At 45.0% G+C, this 26,631-nt stretch overlaps 1 protein-coding gene across 1 annotated transcript in view; it reads left to right on the top strand.

Moving 5' to 3' along the window:
* The first annotated feature begins 149 nt into the window (after positions 1–149).
* LOC147033051 (calcineurin-binding protein cabin-1-like) overlaps positions 150–26,631 on the top strand; it is a 26,961-nt gene continuing 479 nt past the window's right edge. The window contains exons 1-4 of the mRNA XM_085871166.1: positions 150–1,156; positions 1,334–1,486; positions 1,787–2,091; positions 26,095–26,631. The exon at positions 26,095–26,631 is cut by the window's right edge and continues 479 nt beyond it. Coding sequence (XP_085727292.1) covers positions 1,056–1,156; positions 1,334–1,486; positions 1,787–2,091; positions 26,095–26,258 — 723 coding nt within the window. The 5' untranslated portion in view covers positions 150–1,055 and the 3' untranslated portion in view covers positions 26,259–26,631. The remainder of the gene's footprint in view (positions 1,157–1,333; positions 1,487–1,786; positions 2,092–26,094) is intronic.

Here is a 26,631-nt window from a genome sequence, read left to right as displayed (position 1 = left end):
GTGCCCCTAGATTAAAAGGGGAGAAAAATAAATATACCTTGGGCTAAAATGGGTGTTTATTTTTTAGGGAAAAAAATATGAATCGCTGAAAATCCCCCATTCACTTACATGGGGAAAAGTGAGCCAGAATCAGTATACTCACCCTACTCAGGACTACTCAATTGATTCCGGGCCTAGTTTGACTCAGCTATGAGCAGCGGCCGAAAGAGACAGGGCTTTATTCACTAGAAAGGAGTCAGTTATGAGGAGATATGATCGAGATGTTTAAGATAATGAAAGGTGGAGAGAAAATAAGTGCAGATGAATTATTCAACAGAGTCAACAGTGATATGATCAGGAGCCATAGCCTGAGAGCAAAGAAGAGGAGAGTTGAGATGGAAGCAAGGCAGGGGACTTTTACTCAGAGTAGTTAATGCATGGAATGGCCTCCCTGGAAAGGTAGTGGCTGCAAAAAGAGTAGATAAGTTTAAGTTAGAATTAGATCAATACCTGGAAGTTATGGAGCAAGAGGGGTGTAGGGATGTTGATAGGACCTTTTGGTAGTTTGAGCATTGATGGGTGATTGTTTGCATGTATACGGAGTGCTGTTGGTGGGGGTCTCATCAAGGGGTGTTGTGTGGTTGATGTTTATTGTTTTCAACCCATCCCATGCCCCCTCCCCTGAGGGGAAGGAAAAATATAAAAATAAAATATATATGTGTATTCACAAATAAAAATAATAATAAATAACCTACAAAAACTTAAAATAAATAGATGTAAAAAAAAAAAAAAAATTTGCCATTTTGGATCTTGCCTTGGTAAATTTTTATGGTGTTTGCGCAGGCATGATGGGCTGAATGGCCTCCACCTATGTCTGATTTCCTTGTATATGCTATAGAATTATAGTGATTAAGCACACCACTGGATCACACCACAGAATGATATGGATGACCCATTAGCATTCACATATTTGGAATGTTCTCTAATTTTGACCATCATTTTTTTTCTCATGCTTTACCTTGGCTGACTTTGGTTTGCCCCTCACAGCCTGTTTGTATTATATTAGCCAAGCATTGATGAAGGATTGCGGCTGTGCCAAGGCACTGGCTTTACGGGAGCAGATATTTCGCGAGTACCCATCATTACGAGTTGAATCTATCTCAATGTTTGCAGCTTGGTGAGTGAACTGAACAAACTTTAATTTTTTTCTCTAGATACCACTGAGAATGCAATAGCTGTTAATAATAGGATTTTTTATCTTCACGATTTTTAAATAGTTATATTATGTTACTCTGTCTTCTTTCCTGTCTTTCTTTGTATATCACCATATACTGCCTTTCTTCATATGTTGCAGTGATCCAGCAGGTTTGCAAAAAGGAACATGGCGTAGTGAAGCCTGTCAGATTGTCGACGAGGCATTGCAGATTAGGCAAAAACGCAAAGAGAGAGCTCCAACACCTCCTCCTTCACCCCCTGTTATTCCACCACTCCATTTGCAAGAATACACGTAAGATGGGACATTTGCAAGAATACACGTAAGATGGGACATTTGCAAGAATACATGCAAGATGGGACGTTTGCAAGAATACACGCAAGAGTGTGTGTGTGTGTTTGTGTGTTTGTGTGTTTGTGTGTTTGTGTGTTTGTGTGTTTGTGTGTTTGTGTGTTTGTGTGTTTGTGTGTTTGTGTGTTTGTGTGTTTGTGATAGATTTGGAGATAACACAAAAATCAAGGGGATTTGGTGGTGTTGGCTTGTTCTGAGTATTGAAAGTAGTTTGTTGTTAAAGTATTTGGTTCTTTTCTGCAGGTGGAAATCTCTTGGGGAATTTCTTATGGCATCGTACCGCTCTCTTTCAGCAGCAGAAGGCCAATGCTGCCTACTCTCCCGCCCACTTGATCTCTCATCTTATGCTTTGCCACCACCAGCCCCAACTTCGACCCCAGTCAGCGTAATCCAAGCTGCACCGCCAGCCTGCCTTCCACCAGTTTCTACAGGGCTTGCCTCTCCATTGCCCTCATGTCTGTCACTCACAGTGGTAACTGTGCCACCTTTGCCCCAGGTTTCATCTCCAAGTGAAGCATGCTGTGGATCTACAGAGTCTCTTTCTCAAGGTAGTAGAAAATTTGTCAGCCTTTTATTTTGTTTAGATCGACCAGTCTGTTTTTCACAGAAATAAACTTTAAATGGTGTTTTTGTTTTACAGTTGTTGATGAATGAAGCATAATTTCACGATTGATCTCTTCACTATAATGAAGAGTTATATTCACTATAATTCATAATATTCATTATAATGAACACATACCACGTTACTTTTCTACAAAATGTACAGAATGATCCATGCATTTCTGCCAGCGCTGCATGAGCTAAAAAATCCCGCTGTGGTGGAATTCCATTCAACCAGCTATGTATGGCTATCTGGACTGCCTTGTCATTTTTCATTTTGCTTGCCTCTCATGTGATCTTTCAAAGGCCGAGGGGGCCAGGTCCAGACTGTAAAGGGGGGGGGGTGGGGGGGAGGCGGAAGGGTGGTGAGGGAGCACTTCCCAGCCATTCTTTGAGATTTCCCTCAACGCAGTGTGAGGTGTCACATTTTCATGTTGAAGATGACAGCTTTTTTCATTGGGTGCTTTTCCTGAAGTGCACGTTTCAGTTTCTTGAGCGTGTGAAGGTAGCGATTCGCGTTGTTTCCCCTTTGGGCAGGAAAGCAACCAGTTTGCATCCCTCAGCATCCCAGAAGTCAGTTCCCATAACTTTGCTGGTGGAGGGTACTCTTTTTACCTTATTTTTGGAGATGTGGAGTGATGCCATTTTATGCTTTGCTGCTTGATTTCTGGGTCAAATGATGGAACCAGCTTTCATCACCAGTCGCGATACAGAACAGGAAGTGATCACCCTTGGCAGCATGGCGTTGAAGCAACTGTGATGACACAATCATACATGTGTTTTTGTGTCCTTCCATAAGCAAATGGGGAACCCAATGGTAACAAACTTTCTGATTCCTCCAGAAAAACCTTGTAATTCTGTTATTGAGGTTTGGCCTTGGAGTAGTTCAGGAATTGCTTGTTTCATCCGAAACAAATGTATTTTTGAATGGAGCCTGTGATGCTACTATGAAATAGATCATGTGTGCTGCACCATAACGGTCCATTATTCATTAGTTATATTCATGACTTTTATAAGTCATCTCATATCTTCTTTTATATTTTCGGCCAACAAATTAAAACTTTTTTTTTTCCCATCGAGACCCATTTGTTCTCACTCTGATTGCTTTTGAATTGAAATAGATCTCCAACTGGATAACAGCGAATAAATTGTCACTTAATTTCAGCAGCAGAAGCAGAAGGAGCATCAGAAGCAGAAGGAGCATTTAATTTCAGCAGCATAAATTGTCAACAGAAAACTAATGGCATGTTCAGTAATTTCACAACTACTCTTCTGGGGGGATATTATGATTGATAATTATCTACAATACAGATTGTTTATAATCTACAATACAGGGTGATTATTTTTTATTCTTTATTTATTTATTTATTTAAATTTTTATTTGTTTAAAATTTGAGAACCCTAAATAATTCCCATGCACTAAAAACTATATCATTTAGGGAACCTAATATTTTGCCTTACTTGCACTGGAATATGAACAGTGAGTTTGTTTTGCTAAACGTCTTCGAGATTTATTCTGGCTTGCTTCCATTCTTTCTCGCACTTCAGCCACTTTCTCTGGTGTAACAACATTTGCCTGGTGTATGTACTTTTTAACTTTCATGCAGCCTGTTTCTGAACTGCTTCATTTTCCATAACACTGATTTTTGAAAGTAGTGTTCGACCACCAAAGCAATTTTTTTTTAAATTAAATTAGATTTTTAACATTTGACATTTTTAATGAAATTTGACATTCCCTAAAGGACGCATTCTTGATGTAATGTTCGAGAAACATGTGTTCTTCCACAGTGAGCGCCATGGTGTGACTGACTGAAAACCGATAAATGTCACTGCCGGATCAGGTGCTAAATCACTTTTGAACCTAATAATCTCATGATTATTTTATGTCTTTCTGTAACATTGGGCTACATTTATGCAAAATATTAGGTTACTAACTGATCTAGTTTTTAGTGTATAGGAATTATTTAGGGTTCTCGAATAATAATAAAAAAATTGCCTTTATAAGAGAGCCGTTTGTATCTGTGTATATGCGTGGTGCCATTTTTCCCAGAGATGGCCGAACAGATCTTTGCTCATCGGGGAGCGTTTTCGGCAAAAGAAAAAAACAAAAAAAGAAGCAAACTATAATCCCTCCATAGTGCCTAAGCCTTTGTAACCATGTGAAAGTTAATATTAAATGATCCCCGAGCCCATCCCTTAGTAGGTGAAAGAAAGTGTTTTCGGCCCCCACAAAGAAAAAAAAATTGATTTCTTAAAAATGCCAAGAGGGTGAGAACAGCACTGGGCAATGCCTGGTACCTCTGCGAGTAACAAATATAAACAAGTTTCTTGCATCAAATTTCTTGGTCGAAAAATTGATGATGCATGGTCTTGGAAAACCAATTTTCACAACTTCTGCAACATTACTTCAAGAAATGTTTGTGTTGTTGATTAATTAAATCGTACCTTTATTTAATCAACATTGTTCTTGCTGTATTTTACATTTATTTTTGCCTTATTTAACCTCTGCTATTCTCACTTGGGGTAGCTTATCAAAAATCAAACAGGTTAAAAAACAAAAAAAAAACAATGAGGATTATTTGTAATGCTCGAACATATCATACTGATTTTTTTTTCATGAATATATTATTCTAAGAGTGACTGATTTATACCCGTTTCATTCAGGACTATTGATATTTAAGCTGCTCAAATATAAATTCGTTTCATAAGGTGCTGACTAGTATGTTTATGTGGAGTAATTAAACACCACAATTACTCCACCTGAAATCAGTTGTACAAACCACGAGGCCACATACCATTGAAGATACTAGTGCATGCCCGTACGTGCGTGCCCGTACATGTGTAGCCGGACGTGCGTGGCCGTACAAGCAAAAAAAAAAAAGAAAACTTTCAAACCGCGTGCCAGAAACAACAACCACACCGGCCGTTCTTTCGCTCTCGCGTGCCCGTACATGCGTGGCCGTACGTGCGTGGCCGTATGTGCAAAGAAAAAAACAAAAAACTCGAACAAACACACATGCCATTCCTTCGCTCTCGTAAACGACGACTGGATTGGGCATTGTGTTTATCTATAAATGCGCATAAGAAATCGAGAAATTATTAGAATACAGTAAGTCATCACTATCCGGAAGAAGTGCGTGCCCGTACGGAATGTTCACATGCATTCTGTGAATTATCGCTTGCATTGAAGTAACAACTGCTGTGATACTTGCACACACAGAGTTAATTAAAATCAAGTTTACCTCCGTCTTTGCTTGCCATGACATTCGCTGCCATTGACCATTGCCACTCCTACGCCATGGTGAGGCGATAGGATTTGTAGGAGACGTGAAAGTACCGTGTCATTAGGTATTCCATGTTCGAATGGTTTCACTTTTAAAATAGTTAAAAAATATATTTTGCAAAGCATACCACCAAATTGAAATGTATTTCTTTGGCAAGCATGTTGAGTAGAGCTGAATTCCTTAACACTTCCAAAGGTCACACCGTTTTGACGCTTGGAAACAAAAAAAGTTGTGCACTTTTTTGGATAAATTATTTTTGGAACAATTTTTCTTCAATAAATAATAAAAAAAAATTGTCTACATGTACACACCTTTATCTCGTTAGCACCTCTTCATAAACAACATTGCTGAGGAAATGGCCCTTCTTTGTTTCCTCGTCCAGGGAAAGAATGCAGAGGCTGCTGGATCTGCCAATGATTTGATGTCCTCACTGTCCGGAAGTTCGCATATCGCAGTTACGATTATTCGCAATTTAGTTTTAATGGCCAATTATTCAATTAGCGCCAACGTATTTTGCCTTTTCGCAATGTCATCGCAAGGAAAAACACAAAAGCCTGTATCTCACTGGGCTGCGACAGCTCGTGACTAGTTGGAGACACAAAATTGCGATAAAACAGCGATAATTTTCACTTGGAATCGCACTGAATTTATACTAAAACACATTTGCGTATGTCTCATGAATATCGCACGAATGTCCCACGAACTCCCGGCGAAATTTGAGATGAAATTCGCCTGGAGTTTGCATATATGTCGCATGACATACACGTGACGTTCAGGTGACAAAATTGAGAATTTTTTGGCACATGCAACTGTCGCGCAACGGTCACACGACGGTCGTGCGACCATCACGCAAATGTCGTGCAACAGTCGCACGATAGCTATGCGTGACAATTGAGAAATCGGGACCATATATATATATATATATATATATATATATATGAGGCCTCTCCCTTCCAGCAATCATTCAAGAATGGCTCTTGAAGAGACAAGTATGGCATGTATGAGAGGCTGTTAGAGTAGTAGTCGTAGTAGTGGTAGTGCTTTACTCAGAACAGGAGAGAAAGAGGACAGACAATTCTGGTTTTACAATTTGGACTATGAGTTTTTTATTTTTATTTTTAAAGTCATATCTGGATTGAAATATTGTGAATCTATCTACATTACATTGCATGGATAACATGTGGATTTCTATGTATATATTAAATTGAGTAGACAATACATTGTGCAAATTTCTGATTAATTTCTTTTGAAATAACAGAACAACATATTGTAGCAAAATACTTTAATAAATGAAATTGTCACATGAAAATATGCAAGTATCACATCAAAATTTTCAAGTGCAAACAATGTATACACTGTCAAGTTACAAATACATACAAGTTTTCATACAGTATCAAAAATAAACAGGTGGCCACGCAGTTTTGTCGCGCTCTCAGGGGTCCCAGGACAGATTATCATTTTTTTCTCCAATCGGTCACAATTTAGTTTCATAGGTCTCCAATCCCTCACAAGGTTCTCACATTTGTCGCACCTTCTGACTCACAGAAACTAAATTGAGAAGGGTTCGATACCGGTTTGAGACAACCGTGACGACATTGACAATTTTGGGAGAAAATTTGTCGCACAAATTTTTTGAACATGTTCAAAATTCAAGTGACACCAAAGCGACGTCCTGCGACTCACGCGAGGAAATTGAGAACCACCGCGAACGTTTCCATACATTTTGGAGAATCCCGTTCGCATTTTGTCGTGAGCTGTGGCAGCCCAGTGAGATACAGGCTTAAGAGAAGAGAAAAAAACAAACAAACAAAAAACGTATGTGCAAAAAAAAAAAAAACTATCAAACAACCACACAGTCTGTTCCTTCGCTCTCGTAAACGACGACTGGATTTGGGCATTGTGTTTATCTATAAATGTGCATAAGAAATGGAGAAATTATTGGAATACACAAAGTCATCACTATCCGGAAGTCCGTACGTTGTAACCTGTAGTGGCGAACGCGGCTGAGGTTCTCTTCCCCCATCGGCCACGCCTACGCAGCAACGTGTCTTGTCATTGGTTGGTAAATAAATGGCCATAACTTGGGAAGCACTTGTCCGATTAATATCAAACCTGGAAAAGGCACATACTCAGGTCCCCGCAATATACCTGGCAAGTTTCAATCAGATCGGACCAGTGGTTGTCGAGAAACAGCGGTCGCACGCACACACACACACACACACACACACACACACACACACACACACACACACACACACACACACACACACACACACACACACACACACACACACACACACACACACACACACACACACACACACACACACACACACACACACACACACCTGGAATTATAGATAGATAAAGAATGAAATCAGAAACGAATGTGATAAAATTGATATGTCAATGTTAAATGTTCAAAGAAACCTACAAATTGATGTCATTCGACATGCCTACATGTCATTGGCTCACAATTTGAGCAATCATTGTGATAAAATTGTGAAATAAATATCCTGCTGATTCTGGAGTTTTGAAACACCCTGTACATTATAACTACTGTGTGTGAAATCATGGATATTTACTGGAGCAAGTGTATATGCAGTGCCTATGGAAAGTCCATACCCTCTTTCAACATTTTCACATTTTTTTGCCTTGTAGCCGAGAATTAAATTGCAATAAGTCAGACTTTTTCCACCTTTATTTACACATCATAACCCACAATTTCCAAGTGAAAAACAAATTCTACAAATTTCAGAAAATTAATTAATAATACAAAAATAGAATATATTATTATTGGTTGGATAAGTCCCCACCCCCCTTATAATAGCAATTGTAAGTTAGCTCAGGTGTAACCAATCACCTTCAAATCACAAAACAAGTTAATTGGCCTTCACCTGTGTTAAACTATAATGATTCTTATTATTTCAGAATAATAATCAGTTCTTCCTGGAGGTTTCCTCTGCCTGGTAGTGAATTTTACAGCAAAGACTCAACCATGAGTACCAAGGAGCTTTCAAAAGACCTGTGGGATAAAGTTGTGGAAAGGCACAGATCAGGGGATGGGTACAAAAATATTTCAAAGGCCTTGAATATCCCTTCGAGCACAGTCAATGCGATTATTAAGAAGTGGAAGGAATGTATGGTCCCACCAAGACCCTGCTTAGATCAGGCCATCCCTCCAAACTGGAGGACCAAGCAAGGAGACTGATCAGAGGGGCCACCAAGAGGCCAATGACAACTTTGAAAGAGCTACAGACCTTAATGGCAAAGACTGGTCACTGTGCATCTGACAATATCCCAAGCATTCCACTAGTCTGGCCTGTGTGGTTGGGTGGCAAGAAGGAAGCCATTACTCAAAAATGCCCACCTTGAGTACCGTTTTATGTATACAAAAAATCACTCCGGAGATTCTGAAACCATGTGGCAAAATGTTTTGTGGTCTGATGAAACAAAGATGGAACTTTTTGGCCTTGATGCAAAACGTTACATTTGGTGCAAATCCACCACAGCACATCACCGAAAAAACACCATCCCAACTATAAAGTATATTGGTGAAAGCATCATGTTATGGGGATGTTTCTCATCAGCAGGGACAGGGGCACTTGTCAGGATAGAAAGAAAAATGCATGGAGCAAAATACAGAAAAATCCGAGAGGAAAACCTACTGTCCTCTGCAACAAAGTTGAAATTCCGACGGAAGTTCACATTTCAGCATGACAATGACCCAAAGCACACAGCCACAGCTACACGGGAGTGGCCAAGGAACCAAAAGAAAAAATGTCCTTGAGTGGTCCAGTTAGAGCTCTGACCTAAATCCAATCGAAAATCTGTGGCATGACTTGAAGATTGTTGTCCATCAATGCTCCCCACACAACTTGACTGAGCTTGAACAGTTTTGTGCAGAAGAACGGGCAAATATTGCCCAATCGAGATGTGTAAAGTTGGTAAAGACCTATCCCAAAACTCACAGCTGTGTATGCTGTCAAAGGTGCTTCCACCGAGTATTAATTCAGGGGGATGAACATTAATCCAACCAAGATATTCTAGTGTTGTACTATTAATTAATTTTCTGAAATTTGTAGAATTTGTTTTTAATTTGTAAGTTGTGGGTTATGATGTGTAAATAAAGGTGGGAAAACGTCTGATTTAATGCAAATTAATTCCAGGCTATAAGACAACAAAAGGTGAAAATTTTGAAAGGAGGTGCAGCCTTTCCATAGGCTTTGTATGTCCAGCCACTAACAGCACCTTTTATTGGATTTGTCCATGTTGCTTGTGTTAGGGCATAATAAAATAAGTTTGTATGCGTGTTGGCAGTACCCAGGATCCCCCCACCCCACCCCATGCTTCCGAGCGCCGTGATCCTCCTGCCGCTGGGGGGAAGGGGGTGGGGGGGGAGACCTTGTAATTTTCGATTGTACACATGCCACAGTGTAAATGGTTCACTAACCTCTGCTGCAGTTGGTGGATTATATATTAGCCACGGCACAAAATGTATTTGCCCCACCTCCCTCACTATCCTCCGTACCCTCCCCACCCCTCCCCCCCCACCAGGCTGCTCTCGAAGGGAGTGGGTGTTTCCAGTATAATTGATGTAGATTTGCAGATCTTTTCTTCCCCCTTTTGTTTCTTGTACTTTCCTTTCTTTTCCTTTTGTCTCCTCATCACCTCTACCACTAAAGGTGAAGGAGGTTGTTTTCACCCCTTTCTGTCTGTGTACAGGATATCTCAAAAAGTTGTGGACGGATCCAGACGAAACTTGGTGGACAGTTTGGGTGTGTCACAAGGACAAATTGTTTCGATTTTGGTGAAGATTCAAATCCGGATCTGAATACGAAAGTTATTTAACTTTTAAAGTGATTCTTCACCATTGAAAGATAGAGCCAAAAACGATATAGTGTTGTTGGTCGGGGTTCTGCGGTGATAAACGACCACCAGAGGGAGCAGTAGAGCCGTCTCCCACCAAACACCTGGAATTTAGGACGTGACTCCCGGACAACTCCGAAAAGTCACGGGTCCCTTAAAGGACCGTGATCGCCAATATTTTGACGGCGTGAGGTAGGGTCCACTTGTCTAATTCCAATTTACCTAAGTACTCACGCCGTCTAGCTACCGGGGAAACCACACCCTCGGCCGACTCGGGTCCGACGTACCGAGCGGGAGTTACCAGAGCTGCGCCGGTCCCAATGACAACTTACGGCACATGGCCTCTCTAATTCTCATTACGCTCCGTGCTGGGTCAATGAAAGAAAGCGACAGACAACGAGCTGGTACATTGAACAATTGGGGGTTTATTTATCAGGGGGGCAGGGGAGCACAAAGAGCAGCTTATCCGAATAAAAGCAATGTAATGTACAATTAACACAGGGCATTTATGCAGTTTCTACTGACGGGACAGCGCTACACACACACACACACACACGGACAGCGCTACACACACACACACACACACACACACACACACACACACACACACACACACACACACACACACACACACACACACACACACACACACACCCAGAACAACTGGACCCAGTCGGGTCTTTATTTTGGCCTTTCAGCTTGGAGGGAAGGCGAGCTGAGGGCAGGAGCCTACGCTTGCACCTGTCCGCCTCGTGCGTTCTGGTGGAGCGTGTCCGGTGGTGGGACTCGAACCCACCGCCACAACGCACCACCAGGGACGAGGGAAAGAGCGTCGGACGCCAGCCAGCACGAAGGCGGATGAGTGAGAGATGACGAGGCGACCGGCGATCGAGCCCGAAACAGCTTCCTTGATCAGGCCACACCAGGCGAGGCAGACGCGCACACCCAGACAGAACGTGCCGATCACTCAGCCTTTCTTTCGGTCTGAGGGATTTCTTTCCTCGCCATTCGTCTCCTGATTGGCCGGTTGCATCGCGCGATTCGCTGGCCGTCCCTCATTGGACAGGCCCACGGTAGGCGGGGCAACTCCCACCTTCCTGTGGCGGAGTCGGAGCTGAGGCCATTGTAGCTCCGCCTACCTCCTCATCTTAGGACACGTGCGTAATGGTGACGGTGGAGCGAGGCGACGGACCGCTGTTGTTGTTGTAGTTGATAAAAACCTAACTAAAAAAAATAAACCCACAGCGCACACATGAAATTCCCATTAGACACGGGATGGATTCTAACTATACACATACTTATTTAAATAACTGAACTTAGGGACTGCTCTCTGTTTGTGTGCAAATGGCTTCCAGATTCGTAACAATAGTATTGTACAGCATGATATTTCAAAAAAGTATTGGGCCCAATATGTTCTCGTGGATCAGGCATTATGTGGCGGAGGTATTCGCTCTACCGAGCACCCTTCTAGTTTCTATGTGTTTTCAATGATTGAACGAATATTTATATTAAGCACATAGATTGTATGAGCTTCCCTTTTATTAGGTTCCTTCTCGTGATAATGTTTGAAATTATCTGTGAGATTATCTGTATTTATGTACTATTAGTTTGTAAGCATTATACTTTTTTTTTGAACAGTGCAACATGAAAACATTGTTACTTCTGCCAACGAAGGTGGACGGAGGTTGTTTTCATCCCTGTTGGTCTGTTTGTCTGTTTTTCTATTTGTCTACCTGTTTGGCTGTGAGCAGGATATTTCATAAAGGGGTCATTCCATGTCAAATCATCAAAGAATCTGCCGTCATCTCTCAGATTTTTGTAAAACTTTGGGAACCAATTGGGACCCATGAAAAACGGCAAGAACTCAAATGCTTTTGCTAACAGCCTCTTAATTAGTGAGATACAGACTAACGAACTTTGGACTAATTAACACGACGTCGTGAATTCAAATGGCCATATCTCTAAAAGTATAACACCTAGAGAGTTGGTTTTGGTGTCATTTTAAAGGTATTTTCATGCCCTATGAATTTGTCTGGGCAACATTTTCCTACCTCCAACCACAAAAAAGTTATCACAAAATATAAACTTCAATTGTGAATCCCCAAAAAATGTATCCTTCACATTTCCTCAAATTCATCCCAGAGGTACCTTGTGATGTCAAGAAGCTTCCACATAAATTTTGTGATGGGCGCTCCAATAGTTTCTGAGATATGAGCAATAATGTACATGTACGTATGGCATATAGGTTCGAAAATCAGCATTTGTAATGTATTATACAATCAATAAGTGAGTTCAAATACACAGTGTTCACTAACCTGACTTAGGCTTTCAATTTCCTCTTCAATGCAGCAACAGCAGCACTTGTTTCTTCCTGTCATGGCTAGGTTAGAATGATTGTATAATACATTACAAATGCTGATTTTCGAACCTATATGCCATACGTACATGTACATTATTGCTCATATCTCAGAAACTATTGGAGTGCCCATCACAAAATTTATGTGACATCATAAGGTACCTCTGGGATGAATTTGAGGAAATTTGAAGGATACATTTTTTTGGGGATTCACGATTGAAGTTTATATTTTGTGATAACTTTTTTGTGGTTGGAGGTAGGAAAATGTTGCCCAGACAAATTAATAGGGCATGAAAATACCTTTAAAATGACACCAAAACCAACTCTCTAGGTGTTATACTTTTAGAGATATGGCCATTTAAATTTGCGACGTCGTGCTAATTAGTCTAAAGTTCGTTAGTCTGTATCTCACTAATTAAGAGGCTGTTGGCAAAAATATTTGAGTTCTTGCCGTTTTTCATGGGTCCCAATTGGTTCCCAAAGTTTTACAAAAATCTGAGAGATGACGGCAGATTCTTTGATGATTTGACATGGAATGACCCAAAGTTGTGGACAGGTTGGGAGTGCGCCGAGAATTAGTTGATTAGATTTTGGTGAAGATCCGAATCCGGGCACAATATTTTTTAATTTTCCAAGTGATTGTTCACCATTTTGAGATCAGGCCAAAATGATGTATGGCAGAGATGTCTCAAAAGGTCATCAAGGGGTTGTGACAAAATTTGGAACAAGAACAAGCTGATTTGATTTTTGTTAAGGTCTGGATGCAGATCCAGCCCATCATTGGGATACAAAATGTACTGTTCAGCCTGGTTGAGGTATCCGTTCCACCAAGTACTATTCTATTTTGCACTGTGATGCTTGACATGTGAAAATATACTTTATAGTGACAAAACCCCATCCCACCAAGGTGGTATTGTTGTGGAACCAGGTATCGGTGGCGAGCACAACCACGAGGGGGAGCAGTGGAGTCGGCTCCACCAAACACACCGGAATTTAGGTCGTACCTTTCAGATAAATCTGAAAGGTCACGGGTCCCTTATCGGACCTAAGATCGCCAATAGGTCGACCACGTGGGATAGGGTCAATTGCCAATTTCAATATACCTAAATACCCACGTCGTCCAAACTACCGGGTAAATTCACCCCCGGCAGGATCTGCGTGATCCGGGCCGTTACTGAGCCGGATCCGAGTCGTACCCTGAGCGGAGGGTACCAGAATCATGCCGGGCCAATTGCACGATTACGGCAACAATGAGGCCTCCTAATTCCCGTTCGCAATGCGGAAAACCAATGGTAGAAAGGACAAGGACGAGCTGGTATATTCAACAATAATTGGGGAACGAGGGGAGCACGTAAGTGCAGAGTTATCCGACTAAGCAATGACAAATAATGTACAACAAAAACACTTAACAATTCTACTGATAGATGGGGCCCACGGACACACACACACACACACACACACACACACACACACACACACACACACACACACACACACACACACACACACACACACACACACACACACACACACACACACACACACACACACACACATAGATACCCAGAAGGAGATGGACCTCGAGGTCTTTATTCGGCTCTCCAGCCGAGGAGGATAGTTCGGCTGGGAGTCAGAACGGCTGGCTACCTAGCCACGAGCGCGCGGCTTGACGTCCACACCATCCCGGAGCTCCAGTCACCAAAAGCACTGATCAGGGGAGCCAAACTCAGAGGAGGCGAGACGAGGTGATCTCCCGTGATGAGATGGTCGAACTCCTGTAGTAATGCGCCAGACGAGACGCCTCGGATGTGCGCGATGCAGTCAGCCGCAGACCAGACAGAAGCCTGCTCGAGCACACGGGATGCAATCTTCAACTATTTCCGTCGCTTTCTCGGGGCGAGTCCGCTCCCCCGTCGCCTGCTCCCATTGGGTGGACGGCGTGTCACGGCTCCGCCTTCTTGCAAAGGACCGCCCCGGCTCTGGTCTGCACATCGCCCATTGTGCGGAAAATGACGCATACCCTTATTTGGCACGCAGCCAGAACAAAATGATTCGTGACCATATTTGGTGTGAAATCCACACCGCCTGAGGCATGGAATTCTGCACATGCCCGCTTGCCGGCGAGCGCGCGAAGAATGTTGTGAGCAGAGTGTTGTTGTAAAAGCGAAGATGGGCATTGTTGTTGTTGTTGGTAATGTAAAAATCCTAACTATAAAATAACTGCGCAGCGCATGTACACTTAAACACCCATTAAACATAGGACGGACCCTGCCTAGAAACACATACTTACCGATATAACTGATCTATCGGACCTGGCTGTTGTGTGCAGTAAGCTTCCAAATTCGTAACAGTATTGCCAACATGAACACTCAGAAACCCTTCTTATCATGGAGTACAATTGTACCCAACATGTCGGGATGGCACGGGGAAAAAATGGCCGCCCATTCAAATGTGTACAAAATTATATGCTTAAAAACTACGATTGGGTGAAGGCCGAAGCATTTAAAAGCCATACCTTTTATTCTCGAAGGTTTTCATATCCACGAAGAATGAAAATACGCCAACAGATGTCATGGTGACAATCCGTAATTTAAGGATTGTGATGTTGTAATGTGGTGTCATTCCTTCCCAACTTGTTTGGTTGTTTTTTGCGGATTCGATCCCTAAATGTTTTTTCATTTTTATGCCTACCCCGACGAAGTCGCCAGAGGCATTATGTTATCCATCTGACTGTGCGTCTGTGCATCCGTCCATCCATGATAGGTTTTCATTACTGCGATAACTTAAGAACGGCTTAAGGAATCCAAGTCAAACTTGATGCAAGTATGTATAATGATTCAAATATAAACTGATTAGATTTTGTGGTCAAGATGTCAAAGGTCAGAGGTCATGTCATGTTAAAATGTGATACTTAAGAACAGCTGAAGGGATTTAAATAAAACTCGGTACAAGTATGTGTTATAATAATGTAATAATGTGGGTGGAAGCACATTCGTCAACATCATGTTGTTTTAGTTATATATTTTTTGATTTGTAACACTTGTATATCACCACGGCCCCCCATCTTTTCTCATGCACATAATACAATACACCAGTGCCCCGACATTCGCGGGTTCTGCATATTCGCAGTTGATAATTTGCGACATGCTCCTACATTCGTGGGGAATTGCCCTGCGTATTCGGTTTTTCGTGGCTTGTGGTTTTTTCACGAGCCGTGAGCATAACACAGTTCTAAATCATATCTTCCACGAGCCACACACAAACAGCTGGATGTACGTACAGTACAATGCTGTACGTATGCAAAAAATGTATCTTCCAACCTGCTTCCTGTATGTGTATTGTAGCTTTGCGGGATAAACATAGTTTCACAGGGTGTTTCACCATATGCATTTTAAACATACAGTACTGTAGTGTAGCTTTGTGGCATAAACATAGTTTCGCAGGATATCTCACCAATGTTCCATGCCTTCCCCCGTAAGTTACTTACAGAATGAAAACACTCAGAGCATCGATTGATGTTTCCAGCAATTACCAGGACACCACATACAGACATTCCACAATGGAAACATTCAGCGCGTCTTGGTGTAAATCACCATCTTGCTACAAACAGCACCATCTGAGCTGTTACATTTTGAAAACACTCAGCATAATCTTTCTGCAAATAGGAAAGATGTCATGTCCTGTGAGTTAAAGAATGGAAATGTTCAGCGTATCTATTAGTGTAATTAGCAGCTCGCTACATATAGACTAATTGCACAATGACATCGCTCACCATTTATCAGCTGCCGAATACAGCATCATCCGTAAAAATCCCCCACAAACGATGCACAGACTACTCACTCCTCCCGCAGTTACCCAGAATGTGCGCATCAACCTCGTAGGGGAGTGTACCTCCACGGACTACGACACTGCCAAGGCATTCCCTGCAGAACTTGTGAGCCTCATCAAGGAGAATGAGTACCTGCTGGAGCAGGTCTTTAACGTGAATATGACCTGCTTGCTTTGGATAAAGATGCCGACCAGAACATTCATCTCACAGCGCGAGAGCAAAGCAACTGGCTTCAAGGCCACAAATGATAGGGTATCCCTTCTCTGCGCAAATGCCGAAGGCGACTTCATGGTAAAGCCCATGATGCTCTGCCATTCCTTAAACCCGCGTGCGCTGACAAACAAAAACAAGCAGGTGCTGCCCGTGTACTGGAGGGCGAACAGGAAGGTGTGGGTGATGTCTGTCCTTTTTAGGGACTGGATCCATTCCTGTTTCGTCCCTTGGGTCAAGGTCAGGTCAGGTCAGGTATGGGAGCATGTGCCAGAACAGCACGTCGCTGCGTCCACTTTCCGCCGGTACTCCAGGGGCCTCCGTCTGGCCATCCCCCAGGCAGATGCCAGGCCCATCCCCATCTCCTTGAGATGATGGTTAACCTGTTGCAACCATGAGGCACGTGGTCGACCCACTGGCCTCCTCCACTCATGAGACTCCCTCGCTGAGAGAATCTGGTGAGCAGGATCAGAGTCAGGAAAACGAGCCACATGTCCATACAGCCGCAACTGACGCTCACTGACTATGCAGGTAACAAATCTCATCCGAGTCTCTCTCAGCAACCGCTCGTTGGACACAAAATCCGACCAGCGATAGCCAAGGATTCTCCGAAGAGACCTGGTACCTGAAATGAGAGCGAGAGATGAACCTTCAGAGTTTAGGCTTTATTCCATTTGATTGGAGCCGCTTCTACGGGCACACCGGGGAATACAGGTTCAGCTAGGAGTACATAAGCAGTAACGTATACATGTGCGATTAATCATTGCAGAATAAATTCGCGTAAGCACGGAGTTCGATATAATCTCCATTCTCACCAGTCAATGAGCACCTTCAGTTAACGAGCATCAAGTGAACAGCCGATGTAAATGGCAATGCCCCGGGGACAACCACTCGTGCCGCAGAGACCTCCCCTTATACGCGAGACGCACAACATGTGATCCCGCGTCATGTCCCTCAATTCACCTCAATTCACCACATTCTCCTCACCTTTAAAATGTAACTAGGGGCCCATCTTACACACCATGATTGCTTTAGCACTATAGGAGTATACATTTCAAGCAACGCGGACTAATAGATCTACAGAAGCATACATGCCAAGCAGTGATTATTTTGAGTTGTAGGAGCATGGAAATGAGCATCGATATATGATATAATGGGCATATAGGAGCATGAGCAGCGAGAATGCCGATAATCCCCTTTACAGATTGAGTCGTCGAGGGGGCCTTATTCGTCGACCTCTCCGGGAGTAAACGGCAGTTTCACTTGAGGGAGACTCCCGATCCTCTTGGTGAGCCTCGACTTGTGCCGGGGATGACTCCTCGATCGCTCTCGGGTGGAACGCGGCAGCCCCGTCGCCCGGCGGAGTTCCTGGGGGGGAAATGTCAGAAGGAGAAGTGCCAGAAGGTGGTGTACCTGCGGGAGGAGTACCTGAGGGAGCCAGATGGCGAACCGACACAGTGGTCTCCCTGCCATCCGGGAGCCTGACATGAGCATACTCTGGATTAGTGTCAATGAGTTCGACCCCCTCCACCAGCGGTTCATACTTGCTTTGTCGTACCGGGCGTTTCATGAACACTGTACCGGGATGGGTCAGCCAGTTGGGCACGGTTTGACCGTCAACATAACGTCGTTGGTGAGTAAACATTCGTTCGTGAGGAGTGGCATTGGTGGACGTGCAGAGCAAAGAGCGTATGGAATTCAGAGCGTCGAGAAGGGTAACCTCCCACCGCTCGTGGCCCAGTCCTCTCGATTTCAGCGCCAGAGTTACGGCTTTCCAAATAACTCCATTATACCGTTCCACCTGCCCGTTTCCCTGTGGGTTGTAACCCGTCGTTCGACTAGTTGCTATGCCGTGCTCTAATAGGAATTGTTTTAGCCCGGCCGACATGAAACACGGCCCTCTGTCTGAATGTATGTACGAAGGTCTCCCAAACATAGCGAAGAGGTCAGAGAGACATTTCACGACAGTGCCCGAGGTCATATCCGAGCACGGAAACGCGAAAGGGAACCTTGAATATTCATCAACAACGGTGAATATGTATCTGTTGTCTGTTTCGGTCGGCAGGGGCCCTTTGAAGTCGATGTTTAGTCTCTCGAAGGGGGAAGTGGCCTTGATCAGTCTGCCAGATGCCGCGCCAAAGAATCTGGGTTTTAGTTCAGCACAAACAGGGCATGAAGCATTCATTTGTTTAATATCTTCAACAGAATAGGGAAGATTTTGTCTGCGTACGAAATGTGCCATCCTGGTTACCCCTGGGTGGCACAGAGACACATGGAGGTCTTGCAAAGCCTGACTGATTGTTGCCGAACTGTAGACCTGGGAGAAGGTATCTGCAGCAGGGTTTTCTTTCCCGGGCCGGTAAACAATGTCGTAACTGTAGCAAGCTAGGTCTATCCGCCATCTCATAATTTTTTCATTCTTAATTTTCCCGTTATTTTTCCCATCAAACATGAATGCCACGGATCGTTGGTCCGTAACGAGCGTGAAGTGGTTTCCCAGTAAATAATGTCTCCATTTCCGCAGCGCTTCAACGATGGCGTACGCTTCCTTCTCTATCGCTGAGTGTCTCTGTTCGCTTCTAGAGAGAGTTCTCGAGAAGAACGCGACCGGCCGCCCAGACTAAATTAAGTGTAGCAGCTATGGCGTGATTTGAAGCGTCGGTTTCCACCACGAAGGGCACCGAGCTGTCGATCGATAAAACCACGGACTTACTGATATCATCCTTGAGGTTGTGGAAAGCTCTTACAACAGCGGCATCTGGTGGAAAGTTTTTGCAATGCACTAGGGGATGTATTTTCTCGGAGTATTGCGAAATCCATCTCGCATAGTAAGTGAACATCCCGATCACCCGGCGCATTGTCTGCAAGTCCTGAGGTGGTGGAAGCTCACGGAGCGGGCGCAATCGCTCAGGATCAGGCTTAATTGTGCCGTCGGCTATTGTGTAGCCGAGAAGGTCAATTGACCTTTCCGAGAATACGCATTTCTCGTAGTTGAGAGTCAGATTATATTTTCGAGCAATGCTCAAGAATCTGTCCAGATTCCTATCATGTTCCCTCTGATCCCCACCGTACACTGTGACATTATCCACGTAAACAAAAGTGTCTTTGAGGTTTTCATCTGAGATGATGTCGTCCATAACCCGTTGGAAGCAAGCTACCCCATTCGTGACACCGAAAGGTATTCTCCTGAATTGGTAGAGGCGCCTCCCTGCCTGGAATGCAGTGTAAGGTTTGTCTTCCTCTCGGATGGGAATTTGATGATAGGCGCTTCGCAAGTCGATGGTACTGAATACCTTATAATTGGCCACGCGTTCGACCATCTCATCTATGCGCGGCAGGGGGTAGGCGTCGAGTTGGGTGAAGCGATTGACCGTTTGGGAATAATCGACAACCATTCGTTTCTTATGGTTCTGACTGCTGGTTACTAACACCTGTGCGCGCCATGGCGAATCGCTCGGTTCTATAATTCCCTCTTCCAGTAATCGCTTGGTTTCCGAAGTGATGAAATTCATGTCAGCAGTGGTATATCGCCGCGATTTGATCGCTATCGGTTTGCAGACCGGCGACAAGTTAGCGAACAGCTGGGGGGATGTCACCTCCGCGGTGGTCAACGCATTTAAAATTAGACGAGGCTTGCTTCCTCCAAAGGGTATTTCGACGCTCGTGTGCTGCTTGAGGACATTATGACCCAGAATTACGTCTGCGCACAAATCACGAAGCACCAGTACCCTTACATCCCGATGCGTGTACCCTTTTACGTCCAATTCAACATTGCAGTACCCTCGTACGCGGGATTGTAGTGAGGTGGCGGCCATGCATACCGTATTGTCAGTCGGGTGGATTACCCATTTCCTGCCCTTCACTAGCGAGCTGTTGACGAAACTTTCAGAGCTACCGGTATCAATCAGTGCCTCAGCCATATGCCCGTTAATTCGTACGTTGATGATAGCCTTGGATAGATTCCCCGGGGAGGCTGCAGTTAATTTATTCTGCGAGTAGAGAGCCGCAGAAGTGGGTTTATTTCTCCTTAGAGTAGATTTACATACCCTGGCATAATGCCCTTTCTTGTCGCAATTCATGCATGTGGCATCTCTGGCGGGACATTTTTGACGAGGATGCCTTTTGTACCCACAAAAGAAGCATTTACCAACCGGAGCAGTTGCTGAGGAGTTTGACGTGGCCTGGGTATCCGGCTCCTCGGGTGTTTCTCCATCCCCTATGTCTGGCTGTGTCTGTGCCAGTGGGGTTCCTTGAGTTCCCACCGTAGCAGCGTTCATTAGCAGCATCGGTGTCCCAAATGACTCAGATTGCTGCTGAGCCGTATCCATCGCTCGTGCCTGATCGACTACCTTGTCAAGAGTGGGTTGCGCTTTCTCTAGTAAGCGTTGCCGTATGTGGGCTGATCTGAGTCCTTGGATGAATGCCTCCCGTGTGGCTTCCTTTCGGTGTTCCTCGGCGCTTACGGCCCGGAAGCTGCCGTCTTTTCCCAGCTGATTCAGAGCTTGCAGGAACTGATCGATTGTCTCCCCGGCTGCTTGCTTGCGTGTGTTGAGAAGATGTCGCATGTATACCTCGTTCTTGGGCTTCACGTAGAGCGCCTGCAGCACGTCAATCGCTGCTTCGTAAGTGTCGCACTCCGAGAAGAGCCTGTACACGCTGGGCGAGACATGATTCACGAGAGCGGCAAATTTGTCAGCTCCCTCCTCGATGATGGTCAGATAGTGTGAGAAGGAACAGAACCAATGCGACCATTTCATTTCTGCGTCAGTCGCGTTTGGGTCTGCGTCGAACCTCTCTGGTTTGTAGATCTTGTCCATCTTTGGTTGAGAGAGCCGAGAAAATCAAATGGAATAAATTGAAATGAGAGCGAGAGATGAACCTTCAGAGTTTAGGCTTTATTCCATTTGATTGGAGCCGCTTCTACGGGCACACCGGGGAATACAGGTTCAGCTAGGAGTACATAAGCAGTAACGTATACATGTGCGATTAATCATTGCAGAATAAATTCGCGTAAGCACGGAGTTCGATATAATCTCCATTCTCACCAGTCAATGAGCACCTTCAGTTAACGAGCATCAAGTGAACAGCCGATGTAAATGGCAATGCCCCGGGGACAACCACTCGTGCCGCAGAGACCTCCCCTTATACGCGAGACGCACAACATGTGATCCCGCGTCATGTCCCTCAATTCACCTCAATTCACCACAGTACCAAAGGAATTAAGTCTCCGTCTCAGATCCTTGGTCAGAGTCCAAGTCTCGCACCCATAGAGCAAGACTGGAAGTACCAAGGACCTGAAGACTCGGACTTTCGTCCTCCCGCACAGGTACCGGCAGCGCCACACCCCATGATCCAGTGAATCCATGACTCCCCAGGCCTGACCCAGACGTCTATTGACCTCTGACTCGCAGCCAGCAGAGACATGAATATCACTGCCAAGGTAAGTGAATCTCTCCACGACCTCAACATCCTCACCACAAACAGACACAGACAGAACAGCAGCATCCAAGATGTCACCGAAAGCCTGGATCTTAGTTTTGACCCAAGAAACCCGTAATCCCAACGGCTCCGACTCCTCATTCAGCACCTCGAGGGCCCCCAAGAGGATGTCTAAAGTCTCCGCAAAGATGACTGCATCATCTGCAAAGTCAAGGTCCGAGATCTTGACATTCCCAAATGACGCACCGCAACTTGATCTCTCCGACATCCTCCCTAGAATCCAGTCCATACAAGTGCTGAAAAGTGTGGGGGCAAGTACACATCCCTGACGAACTCCAGTAACAACTGGAAATAAGTCAGAGATGGTACCACCACACTTCACAGCACTCTCAGTACCAGAGTAGAGTTCAGACATCAGATCGATCAGTTTTGGTGGCACCCCACGAAGACCAAGAATCCTCCAGAGGACATCCCGATTCACTGAATCGAACGCTTTACAGAGATCAACATAGGCTGTAAGCAGCCCCTGCCGAAACTCTCATCTGCGTTCGGTGAGGACACGAAGTGCAAGGATATGGTCAATCGTTGACCTCTTTGGTGTAAAGCCTGACTGCTCTGGACGCTGGTGCTCAAGCAGATGGTGGCGAACCCTATCGAGAATTATCCGAGCAAAGACCTTGCCCGGCACTGAGAGCAGCGTCACCCCTCAGTAGTTGTTGCAGTCTTGGCGATCACCCTTCCCTTTCCAGAGAGGGACAACAAGGCCCCTCTTCCAGTCAGTTGGGATGATGCCTGTGTTCCAGGCAGAGCACAAAACTGCATGCAACGACACGAGTGCAGCATTTCCACCAGCCCTGAGAAGTTCGGCATGGATGCCACAGATCCCTGGAGCTTTGCCCCGTTTCAACTGGTTCACCGCAGCCCGTGTTTCCACAAGCGTAGGTGGACCACAGTTGATTCGAGGGTCAGCAACAGAGATTGTAACACCCTTGACGTCCAAGTCGACAGTTGGGGGATCAGCCTGGTACAACCGCTCAAAGTAACCGGCCCAGCGGGCCTTCACTTCAGACTCCTCTGTCAAGAGCCTACCACTCTCTGCTCGAACTGTAGTGCTCCGAGGGATGGGCTTGGATGAACGTAATGCGCGAATTCCCCTGTAAGCGGGACGAGAATCACCTGTCCACAGGTGATGCTCTACCCCTCACAGATTCCTCGCACATAGGCCTCCTTGAAAACCCTCAGTGCACGTACAGTTTTACGCCTCAGCTCCCTGAACAGCTCAGCTCTGCCATTCAGCCTGGCCCTGCGACTCTGGTCAATGGTATCCAGTGTCCCTTGAGAGACAAAATTCTTCTTTGCCCTGCGGTGAACTCCAAGGCATCCACCGGCAACATCAAGGACGGTGGTCTTGAAGGCGCTCCACAACTCTTCAGGACCCCCCAAGGCACCCAGACCCCCCAAGTGTCCACTCAGCCTGTTCGCAAACTCCTCAGCTACTCTCTCATCCCTGAGCTTGGCAACATCCAGCCTCGGCTGGGATGGTACCATTCTCCAGGATTTAAGGTGCAGCTTTAGAGTTGCTACAACAAGCCTGTGGTCAGTATTGAGGAACTGAGCACTCCGGTAGACCCTGCAGTTCTGGATCATCCTCCAACGACCGTCAATGAGGACATGGTCAATCTCCTTTGCCACACCGCCAGCGTTGGAATACCAAGTCCAGCGATGAGCTTGTGGGCGCTGAAACCATGAACCAGCCACCCTAAGTCCATGACTTCTTGCAAAGTCAAGGAACTTACTGCCATTCTGGTTCATAGTTCCTGACCCATGGGGACCAACACACACCTCATAACCGTCCCTATCAGTTCCAGTCGATGCATTGAAATCCCCCAAGACTAGAAGTGTATCTCGTCTGGGGCACTGATCAACCACAGACTCGAGTGTGGCGTAGAATGCATCCTTCACGGTGAGATCACTCGCCTCAGTCGGAGCATAAACAGAGACCAGGGAAATGACACCTAAGGAGTGACGAATCCTTAATCTCATAATACGCTCGTTGACCGGTGTTACCTCAATTATCATTGGGGTCAGCTTATTAGACACAGCTACAGCAACTCCTTGGGTATGGTACCCATCAGAGCGACCAGACCAATAGTAGGTGTAACCACCCACCATTATCTCGCTGCAATCCGGTCTCCGAACCTCAGAGAGAGCTGCAATCCTGATGTCCAAGCGCTTGAGCTCAGATGATAACAGAGACAGGTGATCATCCTCTCTTAGGGATAGGACATTCCAGGCACCCACCCGAAGGGACCGCCTCAGGTTAACCCAAGGAGACTGCCGTCTGGTGGACGACACCTCAGCACCACTCCGACACACTTTCCCGCAATCTGACCCAGGGATGTTACCCCGTGGTTTCCCTCCTATCAAAGATTGGGGGTCCCGAAGGCTTTGCCCCAATCCCGTCATCCGGTGAGCTGCCCTGCGAAGGGAAGCTGCACAGGAGGTACTCCCACGGAGTGGGTTTTCAGATTTTTTTGCGTTTTTGCGTTTTGCGGAATGAAGGGTTTTACGGTGGCCGGAGTGCAAATCCTGCCACCAACCTCCTAATAAGAAGTGACCCAACTGCAGGAGGACGTCCGCAGACACAGTTGGGCACTAGATATGGATGGCCGTTGGCTCACAAGGAGCTCCTCCGCCCTTTGGGTCAAGAGTTACCTGGAAGGAAAGAACCTTTCGTTCAAGGTACTCCTGCTGCTTGTGACCACTCCTGATCACCTCACGGATCATCATCATCTTCATCATCATCATCATCATCATCATCATCATCATCATCATCATCATCATCATCATCATCATCATCATCATCAATCATCATGTTTTTTTCCGTTTCGCGTTACGGTACGGTTAATGTACTTTCAAATGCATTCTTCAGTAAATTGGAAATGGTACCTGGTGTAGTCGTTTTTACCCCTCAGCCCGAATTGGGCTGAAAAAGGGGTATTGTCATCACAGACGTTGTCCGGGCATCCGTCCATCTGTCAACTTTTGGTTTCCGTCAATTTTGAGGAGAACGCCTTGTCCGATTAAATCCATTTTTGCAGGGTACGTTGGGGTTGAGTAGAGGAAGGTTCCTTTCGAAAATGGGCGCGCTGCGATTTTCAATGTGGCCTCCATGGCAGCCATCTTGAAATTGGTTTCCGTCGATTTTGAGGAGAACGCCTTGTCCGATTAAATCCATTTTTGCAGGGTGTGTTGGGGTTGAGTAGAGGAAGGTTCCTTTCGAAAATGGACGAGCTGCGATTTTCACTAGCTGCCACGGTAGCCCTCTTGAAGTCTGATTTTCGATATGACGTCCAACGTGCTCTAACTGACTGCATCATCGTGATATCACTGCTTCCTTTTACAATGCATGGGCTGAGGGGTTACGCCCGCTTTGCAGAGCTATTTTTTTTTATCTGTAAGCATCTTTAATGAAACTGTAATCGTGCATTCGTGGTCGAAAACATTTTAAACTTTCAAAACTTTTCTCTTTGAACTAGGAACCGCCAACCAATAACGTTATCCCCTTGTTCCCATTGTACCAATTCCCCGACTTTGGTGTTGTCGCCATTTGCTGCCTTTTTATTGAGCCAGGAGCACCTGCAAACCCATTTACGTTATCCCCCTTGTCTCCATTGTAACAATGGCAAAACTCATAGATTTTACCCTGACATTCTTAGATTTTTGTCTATTTCCACAGCGTTTTCCTGAATTTTCGTAAGATTTTTCCCTGACATTCGCGGATTTTTTGCGGTTCGGGAAATCCCCGGAACGTATCCCCTCATTTCCCATTGAAACAATGCCCCCACATTCGTGGGGTTTTCCCAGAACGTATCCACCCGCGAATGTCGGTGTCCTGGTGTATATGGAAATGAGGAGACTGTTATTTTTACATAACACATCATTGTGGTTTTGCACTGCACAGGCACTCCTCGCTTAATGACCTACCTGTTTAACGATTGCCCGGACTTACGACCAGCTCTCCGACCAGTCGGCAGCGGCAGCGCGGCATCTCAGCGTCAAGCATCTCATGTGGAATCACCCTTTTTTTTTCTTTTTTTTTTCTCAGTCTCAGTCTCGTTCCCGTAGTCGGTCGGTATTCATTACACTAGCGAAATCGTACAACATTTTACACTGCATAAAGAACATTGAATCAGCTTGGGAGGGAGTGACAGAAAAGTGTATGCAAGGCATATAAAAAAATGCCTGAAACGTTTTGTGAATAATTTGGAAGGGTTTGACAAAGACGAACATGTCGATGTCATAAATAAAAAAATTGTGGAACTTGCTAACGTGCTTAATTCAGATGTTGAAGTGGAAGATATTGAAGAATTAGTGGAATATGTCGAGGGAGAGCTTACTAACGAAGATTTAATAGAGTTGGAAGTGCAGCAGCACTTGGACGAGGAAGAAGAAGAGGAAAGAATGGAAGAAGTACGAAAGAAGTTCACTGTAAAGGGGT

The sequence above is a fragment of the Eptatretus burgeri genome, chromosome 2 (genome assembly GCF_056783735.1).
Source record: "Eptatretus burgeri isolate ZD-2024b chromosome 2, Ebu_testis_v1, whole genome shotgun sequence".
Lineage (NCBI taxonomy): Eukaryota > Metazoa > Chordata > Myxini > Myxiniformes > Myxinidae > Eptatretus > Eptatretus burgeri.
Note: the sequence above shows the minus strand (reverse complement) of the source record. Positions and strands in the feature narration are given on the sequence as shown.